The sequence below is a fragment of the Meleagris gallopavo genome, chromosome 10 (genome assembly GCF_905368555.1).
Source record: "Meleagris gallopavo chromosome 10, MGAL_WU_HG_1.1, whole genome shotgun sequence".
NCBI classification, from domain to species: Eukaryota; Metazoa; Chordata; class Aves; order Galliformes; family Phasianidae; genus Meleagris; species Meleagris gallopavo.
Window position 1 is genome coordinate 27,326,765 of NC_139413.1, and position 27,703 is coordinate 27,354,467.

Genomic DNA, 27,703 nt, shown 5'->3' on the forward strand with positions numbered 1-27,703 from the left:
AGGACAGCCTTGCTGCCAACTGATCAGGAAGGTTTGGCCATGAGAACCACAGCATGTGTTCTTATTTACAGAAATAACTCGTTTTCTATTAAATTGCACACCCTATTCTCAGAGAGACGTGCAATAAGAGGAAGATCTGAATAACAGAGACTTCCTAATACTGGTAAGGGATATAGGAAACTGATGTGGGATTATTCAGGCTGAGCATGCACTCTGCCAAGGCCTCGATGAGGATCACGGAGTCCACGGCAGAAGGCGATACAACAGCAGCTGCTGACCAGGCCACTCCTCAGGTCCTGTCTCCACACACAGCCTCTGACAGCTGCTTCCAGAGCTCCGGCTCTGGAAAACCCTCCTGCTACCACTTCCCTTCTGTAACAAGAAAAGAATCACGCTAATTTGTCAAAAAATACCCGCTTCCGAGCACCCTCCCCCCCAGCCCCTCCGCAGCCGCTGACACCCCCACAGCGGCCCGCCGCCACTTCAGGGCCAACACTGCGACCCGAGCTGCGCAGGCGCAAGGCTCACGCGCGTGCGCACTGCGCCGCCCCGCGCCGCCTTAGGGCCTGGCGGAGGCCGGAAGCGTTTTCGAACGCGGAAGCGCGCGCGCGGCTGTTGTGTCCAGTAAGGCGGGAAGCGGGGAGGCGCGCGCCGCTCGCCTCAGGGCTCGGCGGGACGGGACGGGCGGCGGGAAGGGCAGGGCAGGGCAGGGTCAGCGCTGCGATCCGTGCCCGCGTGTCTGCTGAGCAGGAGTGTGGCGATGTGGGGCGGGTGCGAGGAATGAATATGTCAGAGCTAAACGCCTGATAGGGAGGAGGGAACCCGGTTGGCCTTTGGGTAAGCGGTGTCGCTGAAAGGAGAGGAATTCTCAGCTTGGTGCAGGTTCCTGAGGGACGAAGGGCGCTGCTGAGCCGTGCGGCGGCATCTCCCTGAAGGGCCGCCGGCTCCTTGCCCTGATGACGGGGATTTTTTGTGCCTAAAGGCGCTGTTTTGTCTCCAGGCGCCCTCAGGCGCTGCTCCAGAGGCAGAGGGCAAGGCTGGAGCTGAGGCCGCCTCCTGGAACCTCCCTGAGCGCTGGGCTCTGTGGGGTAGCAGCGGTTAAAGATCCCTGCTTTGCCACCCGATTAAAGCACAGTGTTGGCTTCTTATGGGGTAATTACTGAAGGAAAAAAGGAGGCAGAGAAGGATATTATAAGGACCGTCAGAGCTGGCTGATGGTGAAACGCTCACAAGGTTGCAGCATTTTGTGTTCAGATCAGCATGGCTGTGCTGTTCCAGCAAGGTGTAGCAAAGGATGTGCACAAAGATCAGCGTTCACTTTTCAGCCTATAGATGGGGACCTGCTGCTGTCACAGATCTATATTGTTCAAAGAACTTTATTTCCCCTCGGTGCTGGGGGGTCCCAGCTTTCCACAAGTGATAGGTATGAATTTAGTTTTATCAGGGCACGTCTTGTGATGTTGCTTTTCTGTTAGTGAGACAGCCTGGTAGTGCTTTTTTCTGGCATTGTCAACTATATTGCACTCATTTAAGCTGGCTGCTGCCTCTTTTGCAAGGAGGGGCCCTGGCAGCTGTGCCCAGCTGTCCTCTGCTCCGCAGTGCCTCACTGACATGAGGGGATGGTCTGCTGGTACAGCTGAAGGGCACCCAATAGATGTACTGCTATTTTCACTGTCAACTCTGGAACAGCTTCTTCTTTTTTAATTCTTTTTTCTTTCTGAGAGGCTGAACTTTAGTTTTGACTCTTCTGAGGCAAATTTTGCATTTTCCATTTATGCCTTTTTTTTTTTTTTATAGGGCAACATCGCCATTTTCCAAGGTTGATGCGCATGGCAGAATCAACATTTCTGTTTGTATAATTTTGGAATAACTTTAAGTCAGCAGGGAATTTTCTACTAGACCTCCATTTTCCGTAAAAACAGCTATGCTGTTTTTACTCCAGAAATTGACATTAATTGAATACCATATATTCACTGCTTTAAACTGTGTGCTTGTTAACAACATTTAGTCCTCTTTTCCCCTACTTTATTGATCTAAGATTGTATATACCTTTCTTTGAAGGCACTTTCCTCTTTCAGGCACAAATACCAATTCATGGGCTATTGAAGATACTCAACAACTTTCTGTTGTCACAAGTGAAACATGCTTTGTGTGTATAACAAATTGTGCAGAACTTATTAAGGTAAAGCTTAATTACATACATGTATGTACAGAATAGATTTAATCTGATAGCTGAGTTCTTCAAAGCAGTTTGAAGTCTTTTACTCTCCTTTTGCTGTTTTTATGCAGTTTGTCAGATCCCTGGCCAGCTTCTAGCTCAGAATTAGGAGAACTTGTCAGTAGTGCCAGTAAATGGCTAAGAAACAAAACCAGATGGTGCTGTAGCTATGTTTTGTTTGTTTGTTTGTTTTTTCCAGGTACCTTTTGGCTTGTTGCAAAGAGAAGCTATGGAGAAGTGGAGCTTAATGACAATTACTGTTTTGCTGGCACTTACTGTACGCTGGACTGTATCGCTTGGTTCTTATTCAGGTAATTCTTGTTCACAGTCTGTAGAACAACCATTTAAAGGTGAATTATGGAGCTTGTGATAAATTAAAGTAAACTTGCATACAAAATCATAAGTAGGAAGCAGTGTGCTACTTCAAGTATTGTTATGGCTTAGGACCTATTTCCCTAAGGCTGATGTAATAGCCTGGCTGCTTTGGTAAGAATAAGCACAATGATAAACATGGGGGTGCAGGGAGGGTCACTAATGCTTTGGGAGCAGCAAAGGAATGGCTGGCTGTCCTCTCCTATGCCTTTGTCATTCCTGTAGTTGCAGTGTATTACTACAGTTCAGCCATAAATTTGTTTAATCTTGTCCTTTAAGTTCTAGAACAGATGTAACCTTAACTTATATTTAGATAAAACTGTGCTGGTGATAATGAAGATGGTATAAAGGTGACGCGAAGTGAGTGATTGCACTGTGTCCCGTAGCTATACTTACTTAAGGTTGTTTACAACATGAACCAGAGCTATATTCTTTTAATAGATGAGTATTTCTCCTCCCCATCTCCTAATGCTTGCAAAGAGCTAGCAAGTTTTTTCGAACCTCTCAGCGGCATTCCAACACTGCATACATGTGCACAAAGATCTCTCTCTGTGGGTTTTTATTTTTAAATGCCTCGTTACGTTCAGTCCCCATCAGCTAAAAGAATCACAAGCTCAGTCAAATTCTAGTTTGCTGTTAAGGCAATTGGGAACTTTATCCCTTGAGCTGTTCAGTAAGATTCAAAGTGATTTTTGAACTGGTAACTCCTGAGTTTTACTTACGTGAAGGGATTTGCTTGAAGATAAATTGCATGTGTGACTTGTTACATAGTAGTTTTTAATTTGCTTTTTGAAAATGCCCTCAGAAAAGATCTGTGATAGAGGCTCTCTTCTGCCCATCTGTGTGCAGAGGGACAATCTCTATGTTGCTGAGTGACAGTAAATTTCTGTTGTGCTGTGCGTATTTACATTACTAACTGGATTCTTCTGAGTTGAAAAGAATTGCAAACCAATCCAGGTTCTGAGAGTCTTAAAATAATGTCTGAATTAAAAAAACACTCTTTTCTGTTTTTCACGTGTCTGTATGCACACACTTATTTCATACAGAGCAATCGCATTATTTCATACAGAGCAACCATATAACTTCATTTGGAATAGGAAAATCTGAATCCAGTCCAATCCAGCAAATTATCAAAGCGCTTGTTTAACTTTCAGTGTTGTCTGGGGGGAAAAAAAATTAATCTGAATGTTAGAGCTGTCAAATACAGAAGCATACTAGAATTCCTCCCTCCCATTACCCTGCTTTGATTTCCTTCACATGAAATAAACCTTGAATTAGCGGAGACAAGAAAGAAATCGGACAGGATGGTGTCTAAACTGACGTTGTCCCTTTTTGCTTTCTGTCACTGAGTGTAATGTAACTGAGAAAGGATTGGAAGCAGTCCTTGTTCTCTGAGGCAGGCTCTGGTTGAAGTGCTGATTCAGCACACTCGGAACCCGCGCGTCGCATGGCTGACCAGATGGAGGGAGGTTGATTCTGCCCTCATTTACTGGGCACTGTTGGATTGCGCTTTCATTTCCATTCTGTTGCTGCTTGCTATTTAGCATAGTTTTGGATCTCTGGCTAGAATTAGGGTCACGATGAGAATAAAACAGATAACTGATGCCTGGGTTTGAGTTGTTACTAATTATGATGACTTTAGAATAGCTGATCTTGTATAATTACTTTTTTTTATTTTCTTACAATTACAAAGTTCATGCTAAATGAGTAGAAGCTAGATACTCATGTTGAAAGGCAGCCTCGAACCTCTAACAATTTGCTTTCTGTTAATAATAGAACTGATTAAGACCACTGTAAATTAAAAGCATTTCACTTCATTCTGAAATGAATTAATTTCTTGATATATATCTTTTTTTCCTGGAGAAGGGAAACTGTCAGTGTATGTGTGCTACGTAGACTCAAAAATCTGGGTGACGCATTTTTTTTCTATTTTAGAAATGCTGTGACAGGTTGTAGATTTTAGCTCCAGAAAAGAGACTGATAAGAGTCCTATTGGTCGGTGAGCTCACTGATTCAGGAAACTTCTAGTTGCATGTGTCATATAGTGGAAATAATCTGTTCTGTCTCCTATTCAGGACTAAGTGGAGATTTATTCTCTCTACTACTCAGAAATAAACAGAAGATATCTGAGCTTGTGTGGCTCCCACAGACTTAGATCATGGGGGAAAAACTAGGTAGTTCTCCTGTGTTTTAAAGAAATTCTTATATTTTATCTATTTAGTGTCGATATTTTAATGGAAGTACAATCAGTCCAGTTTCTGTACCTCTTAGTAAGCAGAGGTTAATAGAAGTAAATAAACTGTGATACAAGATGCTTAACATTCTGCCGTTACCAGAGTTAGGCTTATGTTAAGAAATCGTTGCTGAGTGAGCAGCTGAAGTGTTTGCACTGATAAAGCTTTTTTCCATGGGAAGAAAGCTCTTGATTTCCTGGGAGATTTATGTGCACGTGTGTGTGAAAAGTATCCTTTAACATAATTTGTTTTGCAAATTGCTATCTAACAATCACTCATTTGAAAAATGTGAGAGAGAATTCCTGTGAACCAAAATGGAACAGTTATTTAGAAGTTTTATATGGAAAAAAAAAAATATTCTAAACCAATTCTGTGCTGATCTAATAAGTGGTTTGTGTTAACTACTAAGAATCATGAGGTAAGGAACAGTATATGTGATTTTCTTGGTAGCATCACAAACAAAGTAATAGAGGAAAGGGAGAGGAACTGGGGGGGTTTGGCAGGTGCTGCTTCTAAGTGAATTGAAAAATAAGGCTGGTTGTTAATTACAAAAGCAATGGCGAGGTACCACAGCATGACTGAAGCCTTGTCTATGGTTGCTTCCTGAGGAAATGCAGTTGGTACAAAATGGGTGTAAGATGTTTGCTATGAATGTTTTCTTATTGCAGAGAAAGTGCCACATTTCTCATCTGTACTTGGTAATGATTTTTTTTGTCAGATGAGAAAGCTGTTCTTCACACTGGGATATCTTGATAAATGCTCATCACAGATATATCCAGAAAGCCAAAAGAACGTGAAGCTTTTTTTGGTAATTGTTAGATTGTGGAACAGATAAGGTCTCTTTTTCTTCTCAAATGTAATAGGAGAATGTAGAATAAAATTAGTATTGTAAGAATATGCAAATGCAGTTTGCTTTTCCTCTAGACATGTATAAACAGAATAAATTCATAAATACTGTAATCATTTTTATTTATTTTTTTTTAGGTGCAGGAAAACCACCTATGTATGGAGACTATGAAGCTCAGAGACACTGGCAAGAAGTTACTTACAACTTACCCATCAGGCAGTGGTACGTAGTGCTGTTATGTTACAGTTCAGGTTACCAAGGGGTAAATGGAGTGAAGCTTTGTTTTACACCTCATTAAATATACCTTCATGTCTCATGTCGGCCGTATCTTTTGCTGTTCTCAGAACTATTCTAAAAATACTCTTCTAGTGGCATAATATCACCTGGTTCTTAGATTGAAATACCGTTTTCTTCACAAAATAAGCAAGCTAAAATATGGAAGTTTGGCTTGCTAGATATTAGCTTTCTGGAGGATATTCTGACTGGTGATACTCACTGCTGTGAAACTCCAACTTTGTTTTGAACTGAATACTACAGAATAGAAGATGAATTCAACTCTATTTCTGTAAATATTCAGGGACAATCCTAAAAGCTTGTTGCTATATGGAACTTTGCACGTGACTCTGGGATTCACAATATAGAGCCTATATTATCATTTTATTTTCCTCTTTCTGGGACGCCTAAACCTCTCATTATGCCAGAGCTGGGATAATGGAGAGATGTAATACTAGAGTTGGCAGCTTTGATCTGCTCTGCAGGCAGAACTGCATGTACTCCAAGTTCAGAGTTATGGCAGTCGTTATTTCTGGGCGTTCCCAGGGCTCAGATGAGGCTGGGTTGCAGGCTGGGTTTAGCCTATGGGCTGCTGCTTGGGCATTGCTGTCTTTTTGTATTGGGTCTTTGTTTTATTTAGGACAGAAGTTTTTCAGATTGGGGCTGCTTTGGAAACGGGAATCTGCAGTGAAGTGGTACTTTGTCTTGGGAGTTTGGAAAGGACATTTCAGCTGACATGTGAGGGATTGCTTTGTAGAAGAAAGCTGAGCTTTCTTTCCCCTCCTGTATTACAGAAATGCATGTATCAAGAGACACTGTGCTCTGGTACACTGGGAAAATAAATGTTCAGATTTGAGGCTGAGATTTGAATCGCTTCTAGTATTATTTGCTTAGTATTTAGAAAAGCTGTCTGTTCAGCAAGCACGTTGTGTACATTTATTTAAATAAATAGAGCAGTTCTCTTATGAGAATGCAGTCTTATCAGATTTTTAGATCTCCTGATTTTTTTTCCCTGCAGAATTTATCATTATTACCATTGCACAGACCTGCAAATTCCATGCATGTTTCCAATGATTCAAAAAAACATTTTTCTTAAATGCCAGAGTAAGAATTTAAGTAGCTTTGTATTTTTATATCTTCTCATTATGTATTAAGAGCTTTGTAAAAAAATAAAAATAAAAATAAAAATAAATCCTTTCTTATTAAAGTGTCTTACACTGCTAATTAAATCTGTGAAGGGTTTTTTGTTTGTTTTTTTGCTAAGTGACTGGGTTTCTGTTGGATCTATGAGTTTACAGAAGGTAAAATCACAAAACCAGCATGTCACTTAACTGGAAAGCTTTCCACCAAGTGGCAGACTCTAAAATCTGTGTGAAGAGTCAGAACTGCTTCGGTGTGAGCAATGTTGAATGATAAAATAAGAAGCAGAGATGCAGCTCGAAGAAATATGACTTATCATGAGTTCATAAGATATTTCAGACAGCTCATAAGGAATTCAGGAAACATCATTTACAATAATAAATGTCAAAAATTTTTTGGGTTTGAAGGGGAAACTGGAAAATGCAAGAGCTTGCCCCTTGGCAGTTAGAATAGACTAGTAAGTCTTTCTTGCTGTAAAGTATGAAGGATCTGATGCCTTATGTTTGTAACTTCTATTTTTCTTGGATAAAGCCCTTTGTTTCTCATTTGGAGGTGACTTAATTCTAGCTGCTGTCAGCCTTCCATAGAAATGCTGGCATGAGAGAATTACAAACAGGAAAATCTTTTTTCTTTGTGTCTCTCATGTCTTCCTCCTGAGTTTTCCTCTGAGGTAGGAACAGGTAAAGTGGTTGTGGCTGACACAACAGATTGAGATTCGTGACCTGTTGGCTATTCAGGAGGCATTACTCCGTTAAGTTGGTTTGCTTTCTAAAACTTTCCTTGCATCCTGGCTCCTATATTCACACTGATGGAATTGCCTCACTAAATCTGGTGTGCCATGCTTTCTTCCACATCTATGCTGGCCTTTGTTTATCTATCATAGAGCTTGATATTGCCTTTTTTTACTTCTGCTGAGTTGTTTTCCGGCAGCATAACTTCCAGTGAGGCTTTTTCAGAATGTTGGTATGTTGAGCAGAAGCAGTTCTCAGCTTTGTAAGTTACACTGTGCAGGAGTGGCAGGTAAATTTTAACTGTTGAGAAATGGTTGTTGCTTATTAAATGTGCCATCCAAGTCCAGGAAGAAAAAGGGGGAATCTGAGACCATTATAAGGAAAATAATTAGTAAATTCCCATTCTTTTGAAATTTCCATTTAATTGCATTGCTCCTCACAGAATCACAGAATCACAGAATCACAGAATTGTAGGGGTTGGAAGGGACCTCTAGAGATCATCGAGACCAACCCCCCTGCCAAAGCAGGTTCCCTACACCAGGTCGCACAGGTAGGCGTCCAGGCGAGACTTGAATATCTCCAGAGAAGGAGACTCCACAACCTCCCTGGGCAGCCTGTTCCAGTGCTCCGTCACCCTCACCGTGAAGAAGTTCTTACGCACATTCGTGCGAAACTTCCTATGCTGCAGCTTATGTCCGTTTCCCCTCGTCCTGTCTCCACGTACCACTGAAAAGAGACTGGCCTCACCACTATGGCCGCCACACCTCAGATATTTATAAACCTGGATCAGGTCCCCTCTCAGTCTTCTTTTCTCAAGGCTAAACAGACCCAGTTTACTTAGCCTTTCTTCATAGGGGAGATGCTCCAGGCCCTTCACCATCTTTGTGGCCCTCCGCTGGACTCTTTCCAAGAGATCCCTGTCTTTTTTGTACTGGGGAGCCCAGAACTGGACACAGTACTCCAGATGAGGCCTTACCAGGGCAGAGTAGAGGGGGAGGATCACCTCCCTCGACCTGCTGGACACGCTCTTTTTAATGCACCCCAGAATGCCATTGGCCTTTTTGGCCACGAGGGCACACTGCTGGCTCATGGCCAATCTGTCGTCCACCAGGACGCCCAGGTCCCTCTCTGCAGAGCTCCTCTCCAGCAGCTCATCCCCCAGCCTGTATTGGTGCATGCAATTCTTCCTCCCTAGGTGTAAGACCCTACACTTGCTTGTGTTGAACCTCATCCGGTTTCTTACTGCCCAGCTCTCCAGCCTGTCCAGGTCTCGCTGAATGGCAGCACAGCCTTCAGGCGTGTCAGCCAATCCTCCCAACTTCGTATCATCAGCAAACTTGCTGAGGGTGGCCACTATCCCCTCATCAAGGTCATTGATGAAGATGTTGAACAAGACCGGACCCAGCACAGACCCCTGGGGGACACCACTGGTTACAGGTCTCCAGCCAGACTCTGCACCACCAACGACGACCCTCTGCGCTCTGCCAGTCAGCCAGTTCTCAACCCACCTCACTGTCCACTCGTCTATCCCACACTTCCTCAGCTTTGTTATAAGGATGTCGTGGGAGACAGTATCAAACGCCTTTCTAAAATCAAGGTAGATTACATCTACCGCTCTTCCCCCATCCACCCAGCATGTGACAGCATCATAGAAGGCCACCAAGTTGGTCGAGCACGACCTCCCCTTGGTGAACCCATGCTGACTACTCCTGATAACCTCCTTTTCTCCCAGTTGTCTGGAGATGGTATCCAGCACAAGCTGTTCCATCACCTTTCCAGGGACGGAGGTGAGGCTGACAGGCCTATAATTACCCGGATCTTCCTTCTTGCCCTTTTTGAAGACCGGAGTGACATTGGCTATCCTCCAGTCTTCAGGGACCTCCCCTGTTGTCCAAGACCTCTCAAAAATGATGGAGAGCGGTTCGGCAATGACCTCCGCCAGCTCCCTCAGCACACGTGGATGCACCCCATCAGGTCCCATGGACTTGTGGACCTTAGTACTGCCTAGGCGCTCACGCACATCCTCTTTCCTGACTAAAGGGAAGTCTCCCATTCCCCAGACCCTCTCCCTAACCTCCAGGGTGTGGGATTCCTGCAGGGGAGCCTTTTCACTGAAGACAGAAGTAAAGAAGGCATTCAGTATCTCTGCCTTCTCAGCATCCCCCGTTACGAGGACCCCCCCCTCACTTAGTAAGGGGCCCACATTCTCCCTAGTTTTCCTTTTGCTATTAACATACTTGAAGAAGCCTTTTTTATTATCCTTTATCACTTTAGCCAGATTCAATTCCAGACGGGCTTTAGCCTTCCTCGTCGCATCCCTGCAGGCCCTGACTACATTCCTATATTCTTCCCAAGTGATCAGACCCTTTTTCCACATTTCATGGACCTTCTTCTTTCCTTTGAGCTTGCGCATGAGCTCCTTGCTCATCCACAAAGGTCTCCTGCCACCTTTTCCCGATTTCTTGTTCACAGGGACGCACCGATCCTGAGCTTGGAAGAAGAGCTGTTTAAATGCTGACCAGCTCTCAGAGGCCCCCTTACCTTCTAACACCCGAGCCCACGGGATAGCTCCAAGTAGGTCCCGGAAGAGATCGAAGTTGGCTCTCCTAAAGTCCAGGGTAGCAATCCTACTTATTGCTTTGCTTCTTCCGCTCAGGATCTTGAACTCCACCATCTCATGATCACTACAACCCAAACTGCCCCCTACCTTTACTTCCTTAACAAGTCCATCCCTGTTGGTGAAAATAAGGTCCAGTAACACCCCTCCCCGCGTCGGTTCCTCCACCACCTGCATCAGAAAGTTGTCTTCAACACACTGCAAGAACCGTCTGGACCGTGCGTGCCTGGCTATGTTGGTCATCCAGCAAATATCTGGATAATTGAAGTCCCCCATAAGCACCAGTGCCTGGGAACGTGACGCTACATCCAGTTGCTTTCGGAAGGCCTCATCAGCCTCCTCATCCTGATCAGGGGGCCTGTAGTACACCCCCACAACAGTGTCACCCTTACCAGCCTGCCCCTTGATTCTCACCCATAAGCTCTCCACTGCTACATCACTCTCCCCCAAGTGAAGTTCAATACATTCTAGCTGCTCTCTCACATAAAGAGCAACTCCACCACCCCGCCTAGCCAGCCGATCTTTCCTAAAAAGCACATAGCCCTCCATGACAACATTCCAGTCATGCGAGCTGTCCCACCACGTCTCCGTGATCGCGATGAGATCATGACCTTGCGACCGCACGCAGAACTCCAGCTCTTCCTGTTTATTCCCCATGCTACGCGCATTAGTATACAGGCACTTAAGAGAAGCAGCATCCCTCCACCTCTCTCCAAGCCTTTGAACTCCACTGTCTCCACCCATCAAGTCCTGTTTGGAGCCTCGAACTGCCCCCTCAGTCCCAGCGGTCGTCATTTTGTCCCCTTCCCCCTTCATACCTAGTTTAAACACCTGTCAATAAGTCCCGCCAGTTCCTCAGCTAGAACCCTCTTTCCCCGTGAAGACAGGCTGCATCCATCTGCAGCCATCATGCCAGGTGCCGAGTAAATTGCCCCATGATCAAAAAAACCAAAACTCCTGCGTTTGCACCAACTCCTAAGCCATTTGTTCAAGAGATGGGTTTTTAGGCTCAACCCACTATTGTTTCCTGCCACTGAAGGTACAGATGTAATAACTACCTGCACACCTGTTCCTTCAACTACCCGCCCCAGTCGCCTGAAGTCATCTTTGATAGCCTTCAGGCTTTTCTTACCAACTTCTTCACTGCCAGCCTGTACTATCAATAGTGGATAGTAGTCAGAAGGGCAGATCAGTCTGGGAATTCTCCTAGCAACGTCTTTGACTCGAGCCCCAGGGAGGCAGCACACCTCTCTGCGGGTAGGGTCGGGCCGGCATATAGGGCCTTCAGTTCCTTGCAGCAGGGAGTCGCCTATGACAACCACCCTTCTATCCTTTCGGGTGTAGGAAGTCTTGAGGCGCGGGGTTGACCGCTTCCCCCGAGGCACCCTCACAGGTGGGCCTCCTTCCACACCTGCACACACCTCTCCCTCGGGTTCCAGGGCCTCAAATCTATTCCGCAGAGGCACCTGGGGAACCGAGCATGATCTGGGGGGGGGACGCCCACAACGCCGAGTAGGTATCTGTTTCCACCCATCCTTCTCTCTCAAACAGCTTTGCTCTGCTCGGCAACAAAAGGGCAGAGGCTCCGCCACTGAGCAGTGGATATCACCTTGCCCTTTTGGGAGAGAGTTTTGTCCCAGTCCCACACCCCCTAGTTCTACATAAGTATTGTGAGGGTAAGGGGCAGACTGGGGGCTCACTATATCCGGAGCACAGTCTGTCTGTCGATTCCTCTCCGTCACTTGTTTGCAAGGCGACTGGAGGCCACATGCCCCATAGGGAGCCACAGTCGCATGCTGGGACCTCGGGGCCGATAGGGCCTGGCACCACCAGTCAATTTCCTTCTCACAGTCCTTGATGGCCCTCAGCCTCTCCACCTCTTCCCTCAGGCAGGCCACCAGACTGAGAAGGTCATTTATCTGGTCGCACCTTACACAGGCATTGCCTCCATCGCCTGGCACTTCAAGGGCCAGACTCTGGCACTCATTGCAGCCAGCAACCTGAACGCTAGCATGCTGCTTTGGGATCTCAGTCTGGGTCGCCACGCTCTTCTTGGCTACAGCCCTCCTCTTACGTGTGCAGGAGACCTCTGTCTGGGTCTCCACATGTTTCCTGGCAGTAGCCTTCCGTCGGGACGCAGCCATGGCAATCCAGAAGACCCACTAGCACCAGCACAATCAGAGTAGTGTTACCAAGTGTGACTAATAGCTCCACCCTGTTACTGAAAGTGCTGGATCTGCCCACGCTCTTTTACAGGTCGTCGATGGGTGCAACCGCAATTACCACCCTCTTCACAGAGACAAAAACTCCTCCTTCCCGTCTGGGTGGGCAGTGGCGTGCCACTGCCCTCTTCAACGCCTTATTAGGGAGGGGGAGGGAGCAGGGAACGGAGAGCCGCTACCCTGGCAACGCCCCCGCCACGTGAGCCGCTCTCGCGAGAGGTGCCGGGCTGCACCGATGCCTCGGGAATCCCTGGATGAGGGAAAACCGAGCGAGTCCCCTATGCACCCCGCGATCAGCCGCCTCAGCTCTGCCTGGGGCAGCTCCGAAGCAGCAACCTCGGCGATCAAAAGGGTCTCTTCCGGGTTTGCGCCCGTTTAAATCTCCCGCCGCTACCCTGGCAACGCCCCCGCCACGTGAGCCGCTCTCGCGAGAGGTGCCGGGCTGCACCGATGCCTCGGGAATCCCTGGATGAGGGAAAACCGAGCGAGTCCCCTATGCACCCCGCGATCAGCCGCCTCAGCTCTGCCTGGGGCAGCTCCGAAGCAGCAACCTCGGCGATCAAAAGGGTCTCTTCCGGGTTTGCGCCCGTTTAAATCTCCCGCCGCTACCCTGGCAACGCCCCCGCCACGTGAGCCGCTCTCGCGAGAGGTGCCGGGCTGCACCGATGCCTCGGGAATCCCTGGATGAGGGAAAACCGAGCGAGTCCCCTATGCACCCCGCGATCAGCCGCCTCAGCTCTGCCTGGGGCAGCTCCGAAGCAGCAACCTCGGCGATCAAAAGGGTCTCTTCCGGGTTTGCGCCCGTTTAAATCTCCCGCCGCTACCCTGGCAACGCCCCCGCCACGTGAGCCGCTCTCGCGAGAGGTGCCGGGCTGCACCGATGCCTCGGGAATCCCTGGATGAGGGAAAACCGAGCGAGTCCCCTATGCACCCCGCGATCAGCCGCCTCAGCTCTGCCTGGGGCAGCTCCGAAGCAGCAACCTCGGCGATCAAAAGGGTCTCTTCCGGGTTTGCGCCCGTTTAAATCTCCCGCCGCTACCCTGGCAACGCCCCCGCCACGTGAGCCGCTCTCGCGAGAGGTGCCGGGCTGCACCGATGCCTCGGGAATCCCTGGATGAGGGAAAACCGAGCGAGTCCCCTATGCACCCCGCGATCAGCCGCCTCAGCTCTGCCTGGGGCAGCTCCGAAGCAGCAACCTCGGCGATCAAAAGGGTCTCTTCCGGGTTTGCGCCCGTTTAAATCTCCCGCCGCTACCCTGGCAACGCCCCCGCCACGTGAGCCGCTCTCGCGAGAGGTGCCGGGCTGCACCGATGCCTCGGGAATCCCTGGATGAGGGAAAACCGAGCGAGTCCCCTATGCACCCCGCGATCAGCCGCCTCAGCTCTGCCTGGGGCAGCTCCGAAGCAGCAACCTCGGCGATCAAAAGATCGTATTTCCTTTTTGGCAAATTGACTGCTGTCTTCTGGGATAATCAACATACATGAGAAGTATAGGTTGTGTTTGCAGATGGAGATGAGGATCTGCAAAACCTTCAACATAAATATCTACAACTGCAGATACTGATTTTGTGCAGGCTTCGTCTTAAATCTCTGGATTTTTATCAAATGCAATTCATGTAAAGGATTTTTTTTTCATCTTCAGGTAAGGAAGCTCCAACAGTAGTTTGGTTGGTTTTCAGGTCTTCTGTTTTGCAAATATGAGTGCGTTTTGAATTGCTTTTGTTTTGTTGCTCCAGATTTTTTTGTGTGTAGAGTAAAGCAGCTAAAAGGAAGTTAACAACATCTGTGAATTTTGAGTATGTTGATTTGAAAAAAAAAAAAAATATTGGTGTAATGTTCAGTCTTTTCCTTGAGCAAAAGCAAAGCTGGAAATGTGGATTCTTCACCTGAGTGATTCTATGATTCTTTTTATATATGTGCATGTATATATTTATGTACATGGAATTTTTTTCTTTAGGTACTTCAATACAAGTGATAACAACTTGCTGTACTGGGGCCTTGATTATCCACCTCTTACTGCCTATCACAGCTTTCTGTGTGCTTATGTGTAAGTTCATTATTTCAAGTATTCATTACAGTGCTGAATGCAGAACACCAATTTCCCTTTTTTCCCTCCTCCCCGAGGAGTGAGAACAGGAGCTGAGAGCTATCAGACTGATGAGATGGAAAGTATTGTTTGCTACTTTAAAGCCAGGGAAATAAATAAAATGGGGATCCCTGTTGCTTGAAGCCAATACTCTATTTTTGTCTCTTAATTATTTTAAGAGGAGCCAAAGGGTTTTGTTATTTTGCCAGGCCCTGAACTTTTATCAGATTTTGATATGACTTGAATTTTAGTCTTTCCCTGTAAGCTGTTGTTGGATCAGTGATGTAGAGAAAAAAAAATTGTAGGATTTGAGTGCGTTGCATGGGAAACCTCTCTTGTATTGAGAGTCCGAGTGACATTTGATGACTGGATATCATGTAAATAGAATTCTGTTGTTGGAATACTTTTTCCACAAGAGCTTTACTGCCATTGGAATGAGACTTATGGAATAAGAATGTAGGTTAAAGTGCACAAGCACAGTTATGTGGGGCATCTATGTGAACTGTAAATGGTTTATATTTAATACTTAAGCATGAAAGGTATTTACAATTGTTTTTTTAAAAGTCAGTGGAACTAGACTGAAGGTAGTTAGCTTGTCCTAATAAATAGTGCATTCCCTTTCTTTTTAATAGCTGAATTCTATAGCATAAGCAGATCCAGTGGTGACAAAAACCTTTCATTGATCACTATTGCTTTTTGAAATATTTCTTCTCATTCATCTTAATACTTGGAATATGCTCCTGTGCATGTCATCTTTATTACAGAAAGGAGTGTAAAGGGAAATGAGAACTGTCTCCATTTTGATGTGTCTGTACTTTGTTTTACAGTGCAAAGTTAATAAATCCTGATTGGATTGCTCTCCACACATCTCGGGGCTATGAGAGTCAGTCACATAAGTTATTTATGCGTACAACAGGTAGGAAAATGATATTTCCTTTGCTTGTAGGATGATCACACAGTTTGGTCTGGCTTATTAATTTAGCATGCTTAATTTCATACATCTGTTTTCAGCAGTTGCTCAGTTCTTTGACTTGGGTGGCTTTGCTGAAAGATCTTTATTGTGAGCTTTTATACCTTACCTGGCAGTGGGAGATATTTGAGATTTTAAAGATGTCACTTTTTTTTTTTTAATGGTTGCTACTTCCTGGAAATAAATTTGTGTTAATAAAAAGCAGAAGTGTATTTTAGTACTTCTATTCTGAATGTCACTTCCATGCGGTCACTTTTCTGACCATTTGATTCTTTCAAACTGCTCTGACAAGGATAAGGGTAGAGAAAGAATGTAAATAACTGAATTAATTGGCTCTTTCAAAAGGACAACAAACAGTGCATCCAGTGAACTTTTGTTGTCAGAGCAACAACAGATGCCAAATTACCTTGTTGCTGTTTTCTAGCATTTTAAACCTGTCCTTTGGTTCATGTACCAATATTGTTGCAGAAAATGCTTTCTGATTACAGTGGCAGAACTTGCTGTTCATCAATAGCTTTTCTGTACTTCATGAACCTCTCAGTCTGGTCTCTAATAATCGATTGAATTGAAACAAAAAAATCTCTAAAACTTAATTATCCTTGAAATGGTCTGTATTAATTCTGGAATCAACTCACTTGATAAACCACTGATAGATCCAGGAGTACTGATTAAACACTTCTTAAACAACAGCCATTAAAATAATGCATTAAAATAATTCAGAACATTTGGTGTCAGCTGTTCATGTTACACCTTTATATTAAGTGTCAGTGTATTTGCTTTGCTAATGCCTTGGGTATATTTGTTTAATTGTGGCTTAAATCTACAGAATTATTATTATACTGAATAACTGATAGCCTTATAAACGTTTTCTTCTAAAGCCTGTGGTGAAAAAAGCAAAGTATGTTTTTCCTCTTGGAATAATAGCGTATTTTCTGAAATCTGCTTATAGAAATAATTGTAAGCTTAAGCTCTTAAGGCAACAGTCAAGAAGAATTCAGCTGCTGGTTTTGACGTAATCCTAGGCAGATGAACCTGCTGGCTCTTGTCTCACTGCCCCTCTTACAACTACTTGCTGTAGGCAGATTATGAAAACCAAGGAACTAATTTAGTCTGTTTGGTCACATCCATAGTAGCTAACACAAAAATAAGTTGGAATTTTTTATAATCTAAAGCTTGTTACATACATTTATGGCTTTGAACTATAATATATTCTGACAAAAAAAAAAAAAGCTTCATTGGATCTAGTTGTAGTTGATTTCTTTTGAGAATTAAGAATGCCTTCTCTCATTTTGGCATGTGAGGAACTGGAGTGTGCCCCGTTATTGACTGAGGCTGTGCCAGAAGTCAGGACAGCTGAACACATGGAAGCAGCAGCCTTTGGGCATCAGAAATGTTAGTGTTAGGAACATTATCCAGACCAATTTTGTTTTGTCCTTTAAAGTGTAATGACTCTGTTTATTCTAATGAAGAACTCTTGAGTATTTTAATGTTTACTTGCCTATATTTTTCCACCGTCTTTTGTAAAATATTTGGACAGTGTTAGATGCAGTGTGACTGCCAAATTTGAGCTATCCTTAAAACAACAACATACTGCAATACAATGGAAGACAATGGAAAAGCATATTCAGCTGAAACTATAATGCCTGCCTCTTGAGCTTCAGTTGACTCGAGTGACTAATGTGGAGTTTTCACACTAAGATACAGCTGCAAGGCCCACATTCAAAGATAGTCAACAGGTCTGACTCCAGCACTCTGTAATTATCTGAGTTTTTACACAGGATACAAACAAGATGTGGAACATCAGAAAGTTAAAACTAAGCAGTAAAATATTCACAACCCAGATGAAAATAGGCAATGTAAATTGTATTAAGATGAGTTGTGGGGCAGGATTCTAATGTGAACTTCATCTTTATTTTTCAGTGTTTGTTGCTGATTTGCTGATTTATATTCCTGCAGTTATTTTATATTGCTGTTCCTTAAAGGAAACATCTACTAAGAAGAAGGCAAGTATTTGATGTTTGTGTAATTAAAAGACAAAAACAATAAAAGCCATGCTGTCAAAATGATAGAAATTGAACAGGGTGAGAGTTAATTAATGTATAGAGCACTGCTGTCAATTCACATAAAACCAGTGACAGTCTGTATAGCTCATATTAGCAACTTTTCAGTGAAGAAAAAAGTCATTAATTTATTTTACAGCAATTATTTTAAAGTCTTCAATAGCAATAACAAGATGCACTGAAGTTTAGTAGCCATGAAGTACTGAATTGTATTTCTCTCTGAATGCATTGCTTGATTGGTAAAAACAAGATTTGAGCTGTGACGTGTGAACTGCTGTGCCTTGCACCTTCCTTGTGGCAGAACCAGTATTCTTGTGGAATAAAAAGTCTTCTCGTTTTTGGAGTGGTTTTGAGGCTTAAGATGGGAGTGGTGGATTTCTGAGCTGGTTGGCAAAGAGCAGGCTGGGCTTCATTCAGTGTTTTCTTGTTTATGGTAATTCCGTATCCATTTTTCTTCCTCAAAATATTGCTGACAGAAGATTAATTGGAGAGAAAGATTCCTAGGATGCATCTAGGATGCACTATAGAGGGGCAAATTTATCTATTGGAGTTGTAGTATAAGTTTTTTATGTCTAATTCTTAAGCTTATTTTCTTTATTTATTTTTTTGATCCTTCTGTTCAGGTTTCCAGTGCTCTCTGTATACTTCTTTATCCAGGCCTCATTCTTGTTGACCACGGACACTTCCAGTATCCTTTTTTTGCAGTGAAGTGAAAGGAGTTTCCATTTATGAAGTAATGCTGTTCTTTCAGTAATTGTCTTTTGCTGGGAGGGAGGCAGATGACTTCATCTGAGGGGCCTCTGCCTACCACAGAGCAGAACTGGTAGAGCAAACCATACGTCTGGAGTATATTGGAGATGAAGAGTTGCTATTGGGACAAATCAATCCAAACACAAATAATGTTCTTTCTGTGCCTCAAGCTTGTATTTCTGTCAGTCACTTTATTGCTGAAAATGTCAATGGTAGTATGACTGCAAAGAAGAATGGCTTGTGCTCCTGTGATTTGTTCGGAAAAGGAATCGCCTGAGATCTTTTTGATAGCAGAAGAGCATGTCAAGCACAGTAGTGTAAAATGTCTGTTTCTCTAAAATGTACCATTCCATCTTGTCCTTGCAGTTACTCAGGACTGGATTCACTTTGCATAATGCTTAGCCATTTAGGAGTTAGGCATCTGAGCTGTGTCACTGGAAGTAATTAGTGGAGCTAATTAGTCAGTGTTGGTGGTAGACACCCCCACAGGTGGGTCTTTTTAATGTTTCTGTTCTTATGCCTGCTTTGCCCATCAGCAAGTAAATGTTGTTAGCTGGCTATTCCAGGCTGTGCTGCACAGCGGCAGCTCACAGAGGAACACAGTCCTGCAGGTGATAAATGTGGGCACTGAAGTATTTTAAGGGACATGAAATCTCAGCATCTGCTAAATCTGCTGAACGTCTGCTAAATAAATTTACTAATTTGTATTTTTCTTCCAAGAAAAATACATTTTGGGCTTGGGTGGCAATGCATCTTAGAAAGAAGCTCTTGAAAGAAAAAAAAAAAGTCATATTACTATTAGATATTTGAGTTAATGTTCAGGAATTCTGAAATTCTGTTTTTGACCTGACCTGAAGATGTAGATCGTCTTTAAAGAGACATCATGTACAGCCAGGAATAGGATGAATGCAGCTCATCTTAGGTGAGAGGAGCTGGTAAAACAGTAGAAGACCCAGGGTTTGGTTTCTTATGTGTGAGAGATGCACAAAAAGGAAGACAATCTGCTTGGCAGGTTTTTTGTGTGTGTGTGCATGTCTCTTATGGTGCATGGAATAAGCAGTAATGTCCCTAAGCTAACCTAGGGAATATTTGATTTTCAAATACATAAATAAATATTTTGAACTTCAATCACAATGACGTGCTGGAATAGGTTGTCAGTAGAAGCTGTGGAATCTGCAGCACAAAGTTCCTTAAGAAGAGATTCAGCAAGTGTGATGTCAGTAATGGCATAGGTAGAGCAGAGTGATGTACTGCATGGTCTCCTGTGGTCTCTTCCAGCCCAATGACTGTGAGTAACTTTACTATTTGTCACCAGCTCCCAAGAAGTCAATAGGTTTACTTAACCTTAACTGCTGCTGCACATCCCTTAAAGATCACAGCTGTTGGTTTAACAATTTGTCAGTGTGAAATTGATGAGATCTCAAATATTTGTGGTGATTTTGGATGGGAAATTTGAGTGGGTTGAAAACAAGTTAGATTATCTGAATGTGTTTTTATAGCTGCTTATATTGAGAAGGAGAAAACAAAATAGGGAATACAAGCGTATCTGATAGTTTCTGCCATGGTGTGAAGGTAAGGGTAGGAGACAAAGCTTTGTCTTCTGTTGTCCTTTAATTGTAACTAACTTTCAGTCTTCAGCTGAGTTTGAGAACCTGTTTACAAAATCCAAGGGATGTAACTGCTTTTAGTAACTTATTCATGGTTTGTACAGTTTTAGCCACGAAAGGACCTCCTGGTGGATGAGGGTGCATTGTGCACGTAATATTATCTCTCACACACGCACAGCAGTCCTGGAGGTAACGAATACACAATTTACATACCAACACTTGAATATTCTTTAAGTATGTTTGTGAGAGGAGAGGCTCGTGAAAGCTTTAATTATGGAAATACCATAGAAGAAAAGTTTATTCTGATGCATCTTACTGCATTTTGTTACTAGTTCAGCTCAAAGTTTGGTTGACTGACAATACGATACTTGTATAATTAACATAAATGCAAGATTTGTTCTCATTTTTGCCCATGTAATTTTCGTGTTCAGTCTTAGAAGTTTTTTGTTTTTTTTTAAAGGCTTTAAATAGAAGTATTTCTCTGATGAAAATAGCCACAACTGACAATGTGGTTTCTAAAACTAGGGGCAACTTACTTTGCATGTAATTTTCCACATGTCCCTCAGGACACTCATAATTTCCAGTACTGAGATGTGCATCTTGTCCTTAACATAAAAAAAAACATATACAACTCAGTGAGCCTTGGATTTGCCTTGTGGGGTGTACTTTGCTTGTCTTATGACTGGGACCTTCTGGGGTCGGTAGCATTTTGCTTGGCCTTAAATTATAAGCAGATGGAACTCTACCATTCTCTGCCTTTTTTTTGCTATTTACTTGGAAAATGTTTCAAGAAGGGACTGAAAGGAAAGGGGTAAGTGGCTTTAAAGCATTTGATTTTGCTTAAGAATATACTCAGGCAGCCTGGCACTGAGAATGTGATTGTCTTTATGTTCTCATTGCTGAATTAATTTCTAGTGGAAGACACCTTGTCCTAATGTATTCCTCTCCCGCAAAACAAGCGTTTCTTGTTGAAATCTACGTGAAGTATTTCCACGTAAAGATAGCAAAATCTCTTCAGCTGTCTCTCCTCAGGACTCTGCCTTCTGTCTGCTAGATTAAATGTGGGCTATGATGGGCAACCCGATGGACAACCAGATTAGATGGACAGCAGTAGCTCTCCGCTTCTCATGGAGTTGTTCTTGCTAATCTGGGGATGATGAGCTTTTCCTGTGGTACTGGTGCCTCTTCTTGTTCAGGCTGGTTACCTTCAGTTCTCTTTTATAAAAAAAAAAAAAAACAAACTTATAAAGAAAGAACTGACTTTTGTTAAGAGTAGCTGTCTTTATCGTCTCTGATGTAAACTTTTCTCTTTATTGCAGGTTACTCTTGTTAATTAAATTAGCAGGGGCAGTGGTGGTTTCCTTTGCTGTCTGCTGGCTCCCATTCTGTACTGATGTGGAACAAATCATGCAAGTACTCAGAAGACTCTTTCCCATTGACCGAGGCTTGTTTGAGGCATGCATGTTTTCTTCTCCCCCACCCTGCTGCAAATGTTCTGTATTCTTAGATCCCTTGAGAAACCTTCATCGTGACCTTTCGGGATTTCATGTGGGAGACACACCACAGAACTCGTAATTTGAGATGGCTTCTTCAGCAGTCATTTCTTGCCAGTTATTTAATCCAGTATTTAACCCCAGCTCAGCTGGCATCTTCCAGGATATTATACGAGTAGACAACACTTATCCCATCATCAAACTCATACTTCAATCCATACATTTTTCCACTGAGATAGATTCCATAGTAATTGACAGTGTCAGAAGATATAACCTTAAATGTTAGCAGATTCAGTCTCTTTGATTCTGCTCAGCTTTTTTTGACAGGGTTTAAGAAAAAAAAAAAAGGAACTATTTTGAGTGCAGTGTAGATGTTCCTTTTTAACCTGACTTGTACTTTTAGTGCAAGCTTCCTCAATTTTTTCCCCAGAAGTTGTGGATCTGTTCTTTTCCTTTCCCCAGGCTGTTTACACTTGCATACTGTGCAGTGCTGAGTGCTGCAGCCTTCATCCAGTAAAGCAAAGACTTGTTTACAGGAGTATCACTGGTACAAAAATGATGCTCCTTCCCAAAGTAACAGGGCGTTGTTGGTGCTTTGCTTAACATGGCACAAAACTTTGTCACGTTTGCAAAAGCGAGTTCTCAACTTCAAGTTGAACCCAGGAAATGAAGCTCTGAATTTTGTTTCTTTTGATGTTGCAGGGATTTAAGCAAACACACGTTGGGCTCATCTTGAATTTTCTTTTAATCTTCTTTAGATACAAATAATAGCACAACTGTCTTTTTTTTTTTTTCTTGAGAAGCTAATGCTACTGTACTGCAGGCAGTATTTTATTTAGGTGACAGCGTTCTCAGAGTATATTCTGTGGTTTTGTGTTGCTGTTTAATAAAAAGTGCACAAAAGACCTCCTCAATCCCCTGAAAAACAACGGCCCTATTCCTTGGGAATTATCTGAAATTTATTAGAAGTGTGGTGACCAAAACTATTTGTTTTTATGCAGTTCAAAGTTTTTAAAAATAATGTTTCTAAGTGACAATAACCAGTGAGTCTGAAAAAGCTTCAGGATTTTAGTCTAATATTAGCCCAGATATTTTGTGAGTTGATGAGGGGACTGACCTGCTGGATGCTAATCTAGATAAAATGGGAAATTGTCCACGTAAGCAATGTGCAGTAAATTTATACTGGGGTGCATGTAACAGGTTCTTTGAATTGGTTCCCATTTACAGAAGCAGTAACAAATGCTGATGGTTGTAAAATCAGATTGGCTATTAAGTAGGCGTCCCGTGTGTGTGCTGGTGCTGCCAGACCCTCTGTTCACTTGTAATCCTCAGCAGATTTGAAGCACATACTCTGTATTGCTGGTGAGCGTACGAGGAAGGTGGCTCAGTTGTTGGTGCTAGTAGCTCTCTTGCTGTTATGTCTACACAGCTGTGTTTCAAGCAGCTGTTTAGGGATGAGTTTCATGAGCATGATAGCTGTAGTTACAAATTTAATTTTGAAAGTGATCCTAGCACAACTGCTAATGTCTTTAGACTTCTTGATTTATTAGTGGTTAACTCTGTCATTGCTAGCAAGCAGTAAGCACAGCTAAATACATTCAGGTATGTAATGAAATGTGACAGTGTACAGAATCTCTTCACATTTGGGAAAGGTTTCATAGAGCCATTGTTTAATCAGAGTTTTTCTAGGGACAGGTGGTTTCTGAGCCTTATGAAATGTGTGATCTTGTGACTTCAGTCGTAGGAAACTTTCTGTATTTGAGTGAGAATGAGAATCATTTAAGTTACTCCTCAGATTATATTCACAAGTGTATTTTGGTAGTGTTAATGGTTTAAAAACAAAATGTCCCCCTTTCCCCAAACCCTCTTTTTGTCTCTGACAGAAGCTTTAGTGGTGCAGTTGATGACTAATTGCCTGCTTGTTTGTTTGCTTCTCTTCCCCAGGATAAAGTAGCCAACATTTGGTGCAGCCTAAGTGTCCTTATAAAGATAAAGAATGTAATATCACCTCAGACACAACTCAAGCTCAGGTAATACATAGCTGAAGTGCTTAAGGTGCATTTCATCTGCAGTGTTTTTTGCAAAATCAGTGATTTTTTTTTTTTCAATTAGTTATAATAAATGGTGTTTAAAATCTTGAAAAAATATTTTCTTTGTGTTTTTCTTCTAAGTGATAAATGTTTCCCCAAGTACTGTTAGGAAAACTTACAACTACAGAACTTCCTGCTTTTTTATATAGTGATCTTTAGCTACTTGGTTGGCTAAGACTGAATTAAAATCTGCGTGCTTTCCTCTTCAAACAATAATTACAACTTTTAATGCTCTCCAAAGTTGAAGCTCTTTTTCAGAGAAGTGAACAGTTTGAGTTTAGATTTACAGCAGCTGAAATCCTAATGGAAACTATTCCTTTTTCAAAAACACTCCTACCAGTGAGGACCACTTAGTGCCCTCCGTCTGTAATTGTTTCCCTGAGTGATTTTTCTTTTTTAACTTCTGAAAATTACTGTTAAATTCCTGAGGTGCACAGAGATTTCAGAAGTGGTTGTGATACAACTGAAGTAATTCTCATATACTCAAACCAATTTTCTTGCAAAATCCCTTAGTTTTGCTGTAACATTCTTGAGCCTGCTTCCTACTTGTATCAAGCTGACTGTCCAGCCATCCCTGCGAGGATTTAAATTAGCACTGGTAAGTGCATGCTTTCAATTGCTCCTTGTTGTCTGTGTGCTCCTGGCTGCTGCCCATTCTACTTAGAGCTGCCACACGTGCAGCACTGTGTGCCATTCAGTGCTGTGTTCTGCTGAAAAGATTGTTTTAAAAGCATATTGTGTCAGAGATGGCCAGGAGGGTCTGACTGGTCTTTTACATCCAGACTTAAAATTTTAGCTTCAGTTTTTGAGAAGCGCAGAGTTGTATTTTTATTATTTACCTCTGAAGAACACCTACACAACAGAGATTCTTATGGAATTGAAATTTTTCCTTTCTTATGCTTGCTTTTTCATTATTTTTTTTTAATGCATTGGCTGCAAAATGCTATGAAAAGACTCAGAGTGAACATTGTAAGCTCATCAGTAGCTTGAAAAGAAAATTAGGCTATTTTCCCAAATGTTTACATTTCAGTCTACTCATATCTTTGAATTTATCAGCATTTATGTTACTGTCACTTAAGTACAAAATCATATTGCCTTGAAATCAAAATGTTATGGAGCTGATGCTCAAGTAATAAGGTAGTTTTCCATTTTTAATTTTACAGAAGTGCTGTTTGAGGTTTATTGCAGCATTGCCTAAAGCCAGCATTTAGCCTTCCTGAGAATTGCTGTGTATCTTCCAGCGTGTTTCTATTTGGCTAAAAAATAAAAATAAAAAAAAAATTGAAAACAGTTTGGGGTCCTGGCTGTTGATGATGCTGTGCACGAGTGATGGTCACAAGCCGAGCTGTTCCTGCTGTGACTGAGATCTGGCAGCAAGGATGTGTAGCAATGTGTTCACGTGTTGGGGAGAGTTGTCAGTAGGTCTCAGTGAATGGGGCTTCTTTGCATGAAGTGTTTTCTGAATAATCCTGGGTAAGCCTTGTAACAGTGCTTTGGGCTGGGTTTTCTGTAGGTATAGGTGGTTCCAGAAGCAGCTCTATGTACTTGCAAATTGCACTGGAGTAAATGTAGCAGTTAATTAGAAAAATCAGCTCATTTAGCTCATACATTCATACAAAGCCTATGGCAGCAGAGAACCTAAAGCAGTGCTTTGTGCTGCAGTCACATACATTAATGTATGTCTGATTTCCTTTTCTCAGGTTAGTTGTGCGTTGTCATTTTTCCTGTTCTCCTTTCAAGTACATGAAAAATCTATTCTCCTAGTGTCAGTGTAAGTAAATTATTATTCTGTATATTTATTCTGGTCTTCCTCATCTTAGTACTTACTGCATGCTGCTTTCTCACTTATAGCTGATGTTAAATACGCACTTGCTGTTCTGAGTAACTTGTAAATGAAAATATATCAATACAACTGTGCTGGTCTTTCCTGCTACAAGCTCTGTACCTGAGTCTCACTGCAGGTGTTTGTGCTGGGCTGAACGTTCTGTGAGAAGCTTGGAGGAGCAGGGAAGCAGGGCACCCAGGCAGTGGATGTGGTGCTTTATGTGCTGCATGCCCCTGGGCCTTCCTCAGCACATCTGTGTTTGTGGCTGTTTTTTTTGTTTTGTTTTTTCCAGACCTGTCTGCTTAATCATAAATGAAATCCCTTTTATGGCCACGTGGTTTCTACTTGTATCAACTTTCAGGTGAGTCAGACACTTCACGTCGTTTTAAAAGTGTCCTTCCCTGATCCATTAAGTATTAGTGTATTCTTTTCTGCTCTCTCTTTACACTTTTTGTAAGATGCCTCAGTGTGCACTCACTTCTGTGCTCATTGTCTTCTAACAGTATGTTGCCTCTTCTTCTGAAAGACGGCCTGCTGTTGGCCTATGCTGTGACAACGCTGGCGTTCCTGTCAGCCTGTGTGGCTTCCTTTGCAATATTTGAGAAGACCTCAGCAAAGGACCTGCAGCTGAAGCCATTCTCCCTGTCCCTGCGGGGCTACGTCTCTTGGTTTAAGCCCTTTCCCAAGATTGTCAAGAATCTGGTGAGTAACTTGAATTCCTACAGCCCTCGCTTAAAGCTCTTTGTGGTACTGAAATATTTGCATGAAGCCACATTATGTCCATAACTGAATGAAGTGTCCTGCAGGGAACGCCGTGTTGTGTCGGGGTAGAGGTATGCTAAGTTATTTTTTTCCTGTGATGTCATCTGTGAGTAGACTGAAGAATACAGAGCACCCAAGTAATGGAAGTAACAGCTTATTCATGTGAGGTGTTAAATCAATACTAGCTAACACATCATTGTGTCTTACAGTTCCTTCTGTCTGTAACCCTGATGGGCATCCTGTCTGTGATGAGTGCTGCCATGCATCCTCCACAGAGGTTCCCGGATTTATTCCCCGTGTCAGTGTCCAGTATTTCTTGCTTGCATTTTTTATTCTTTTTGGTGTATTTCAATGTAATCATACTCTGGGACTCGAAAAATAGTAGGAATCAGAAGAAAGTCAGTTAACATGTGAAGATTGTGGTCTCAGCTATGAAAGGACATTGGTTTTAGTGAGCAGTGTCTGACGTTGCAGGTGAACTTGTTTATGATGTCATACAATTCCTGTAAGCTAATGAAAATTGGGAAACATGTTATACATTTAGCTATGAAGTGATCAAAGACTGTTCTAAAGGTGTATTTTAAGGAATACTTGGAAGTGAAAGTTGATGTGTTTTCTTCAGAATTGTAATACTTGTTGTTGCCTAATAAAGGACCAAATTTTGAATGAATGTTAAAATATCCTGGCTGTATTAGCAAAACAACAAACTGTTCTGTTGGCGTTAAGTTGACGTGTTTCCCAGCATAGAAAGCACAAGTAAGTCGAAGTAGTGTGGATGAGTGGTAATTGCTGACTGGTAACTGCAAGTTGTCCTGCTGGATTGCTTTATAACACAACTGGCTTGTGCAGTCAGTGCAGATAGTTCTCCCATGCAGTGTGCTGCAGATCATCCAGGCTGCTGCTTGAAGCTGTGCATCAGCGTGGGGTGCTCCTGCTGCTGTGATCTGAGCAGAACGGCTGATTCTTCATGACTTTTTCTTAATTCATCTGACAGCAGGTATTTAAAACAAAAGAAAACAAGTGTGGTGGTGGTAACTCTTAATATTTAAGATTTGAGCCGTCTGGCAGGAAAGTTTATCTGTACTAAAGGAACATTCCTTTCAACTACTAGCAAAGAGTCAGTGATTATTTCAGACATCCCTTAAGATAACACTGACTGCCATTTCCATAGGCCCTGCTTTCAGCTGTGTTTCCATACTGACACGCTATTTACTGGTTGGTTCCTCCTTAGAACTGGAGCAGTTAGCAAGCTAGTGGCTTCCATGCTTTTTCTTCTCCCAGAAAAGTATTTAAGTTGGTTCTCTGTAATCTTGTGGCAGAGAAAAGGGGAGAGCAGAGGTGGAGATGCTGTCTAAATCATTGTTCTTTTGCTCTCATCACAGCTAACAAAGCTTCTGCATGACCTCA

General features: G+C 42.9%; 1 protein-coding gene across 7 annotated transcripts; it reads left to right on the top strand.

Moving 5' to 3' along the window:
- The first annotated feature begins 526 nt into the window (after nt 1-526).
- On the top strand, nt 527-26,966 carry ALG6 (ALG6 alpha-1,3-glucosyltransferase). Of its 7 annotated transcripts, XM_085232133.1 has the most exons (16): nt 607-624; nt 2,079-2,135; nt 2,418-2,529; nt 5,809-5,893; nt 14,611-14,700; nt 15,567-15,655; nt 17,630-17,712; nt 18,393-18,457; nt 20,752-20,937; nt 21,446-21,581; nt 23,564-23,649; nt 24,223-24,307; nt 25,410-25,480; nt 25,827-25,895; nt 26,038-26,236; nt 26,506-26,966. In XM_085232133.1, the coding sequence occupies exons 3-16, from the start codon at nt 2,448-2,450 to the stop codon at nt 26,701-26,703; spliced, it is 1,524 nt and encodes a 507-aa protein (XP_085088259.1). In that variant the 5' UTR covers nt 607-624; nt 2,079-2,135; nt 2,418-2,447; the 3' UTR covers nt 26,704-26,966. The 7 variants fall into 7 exon arrangements, with proteins under 7 accessions (XP_085088256.1, XP_085088259.1, XP_085088257.1 ...); XM_085232130.1 differs by lacking the exon at nt 2,079-2,135 and having other exon boundaries at nt 527-624; XM_085232131.1 differs by lacking the exons at nt 607-624; nt 2,079-2,135 and adding an exon at nt 680-837.
- The last annotated feature ends 737 nt before the right edge of the window (nt 26,967-27,703 follow it).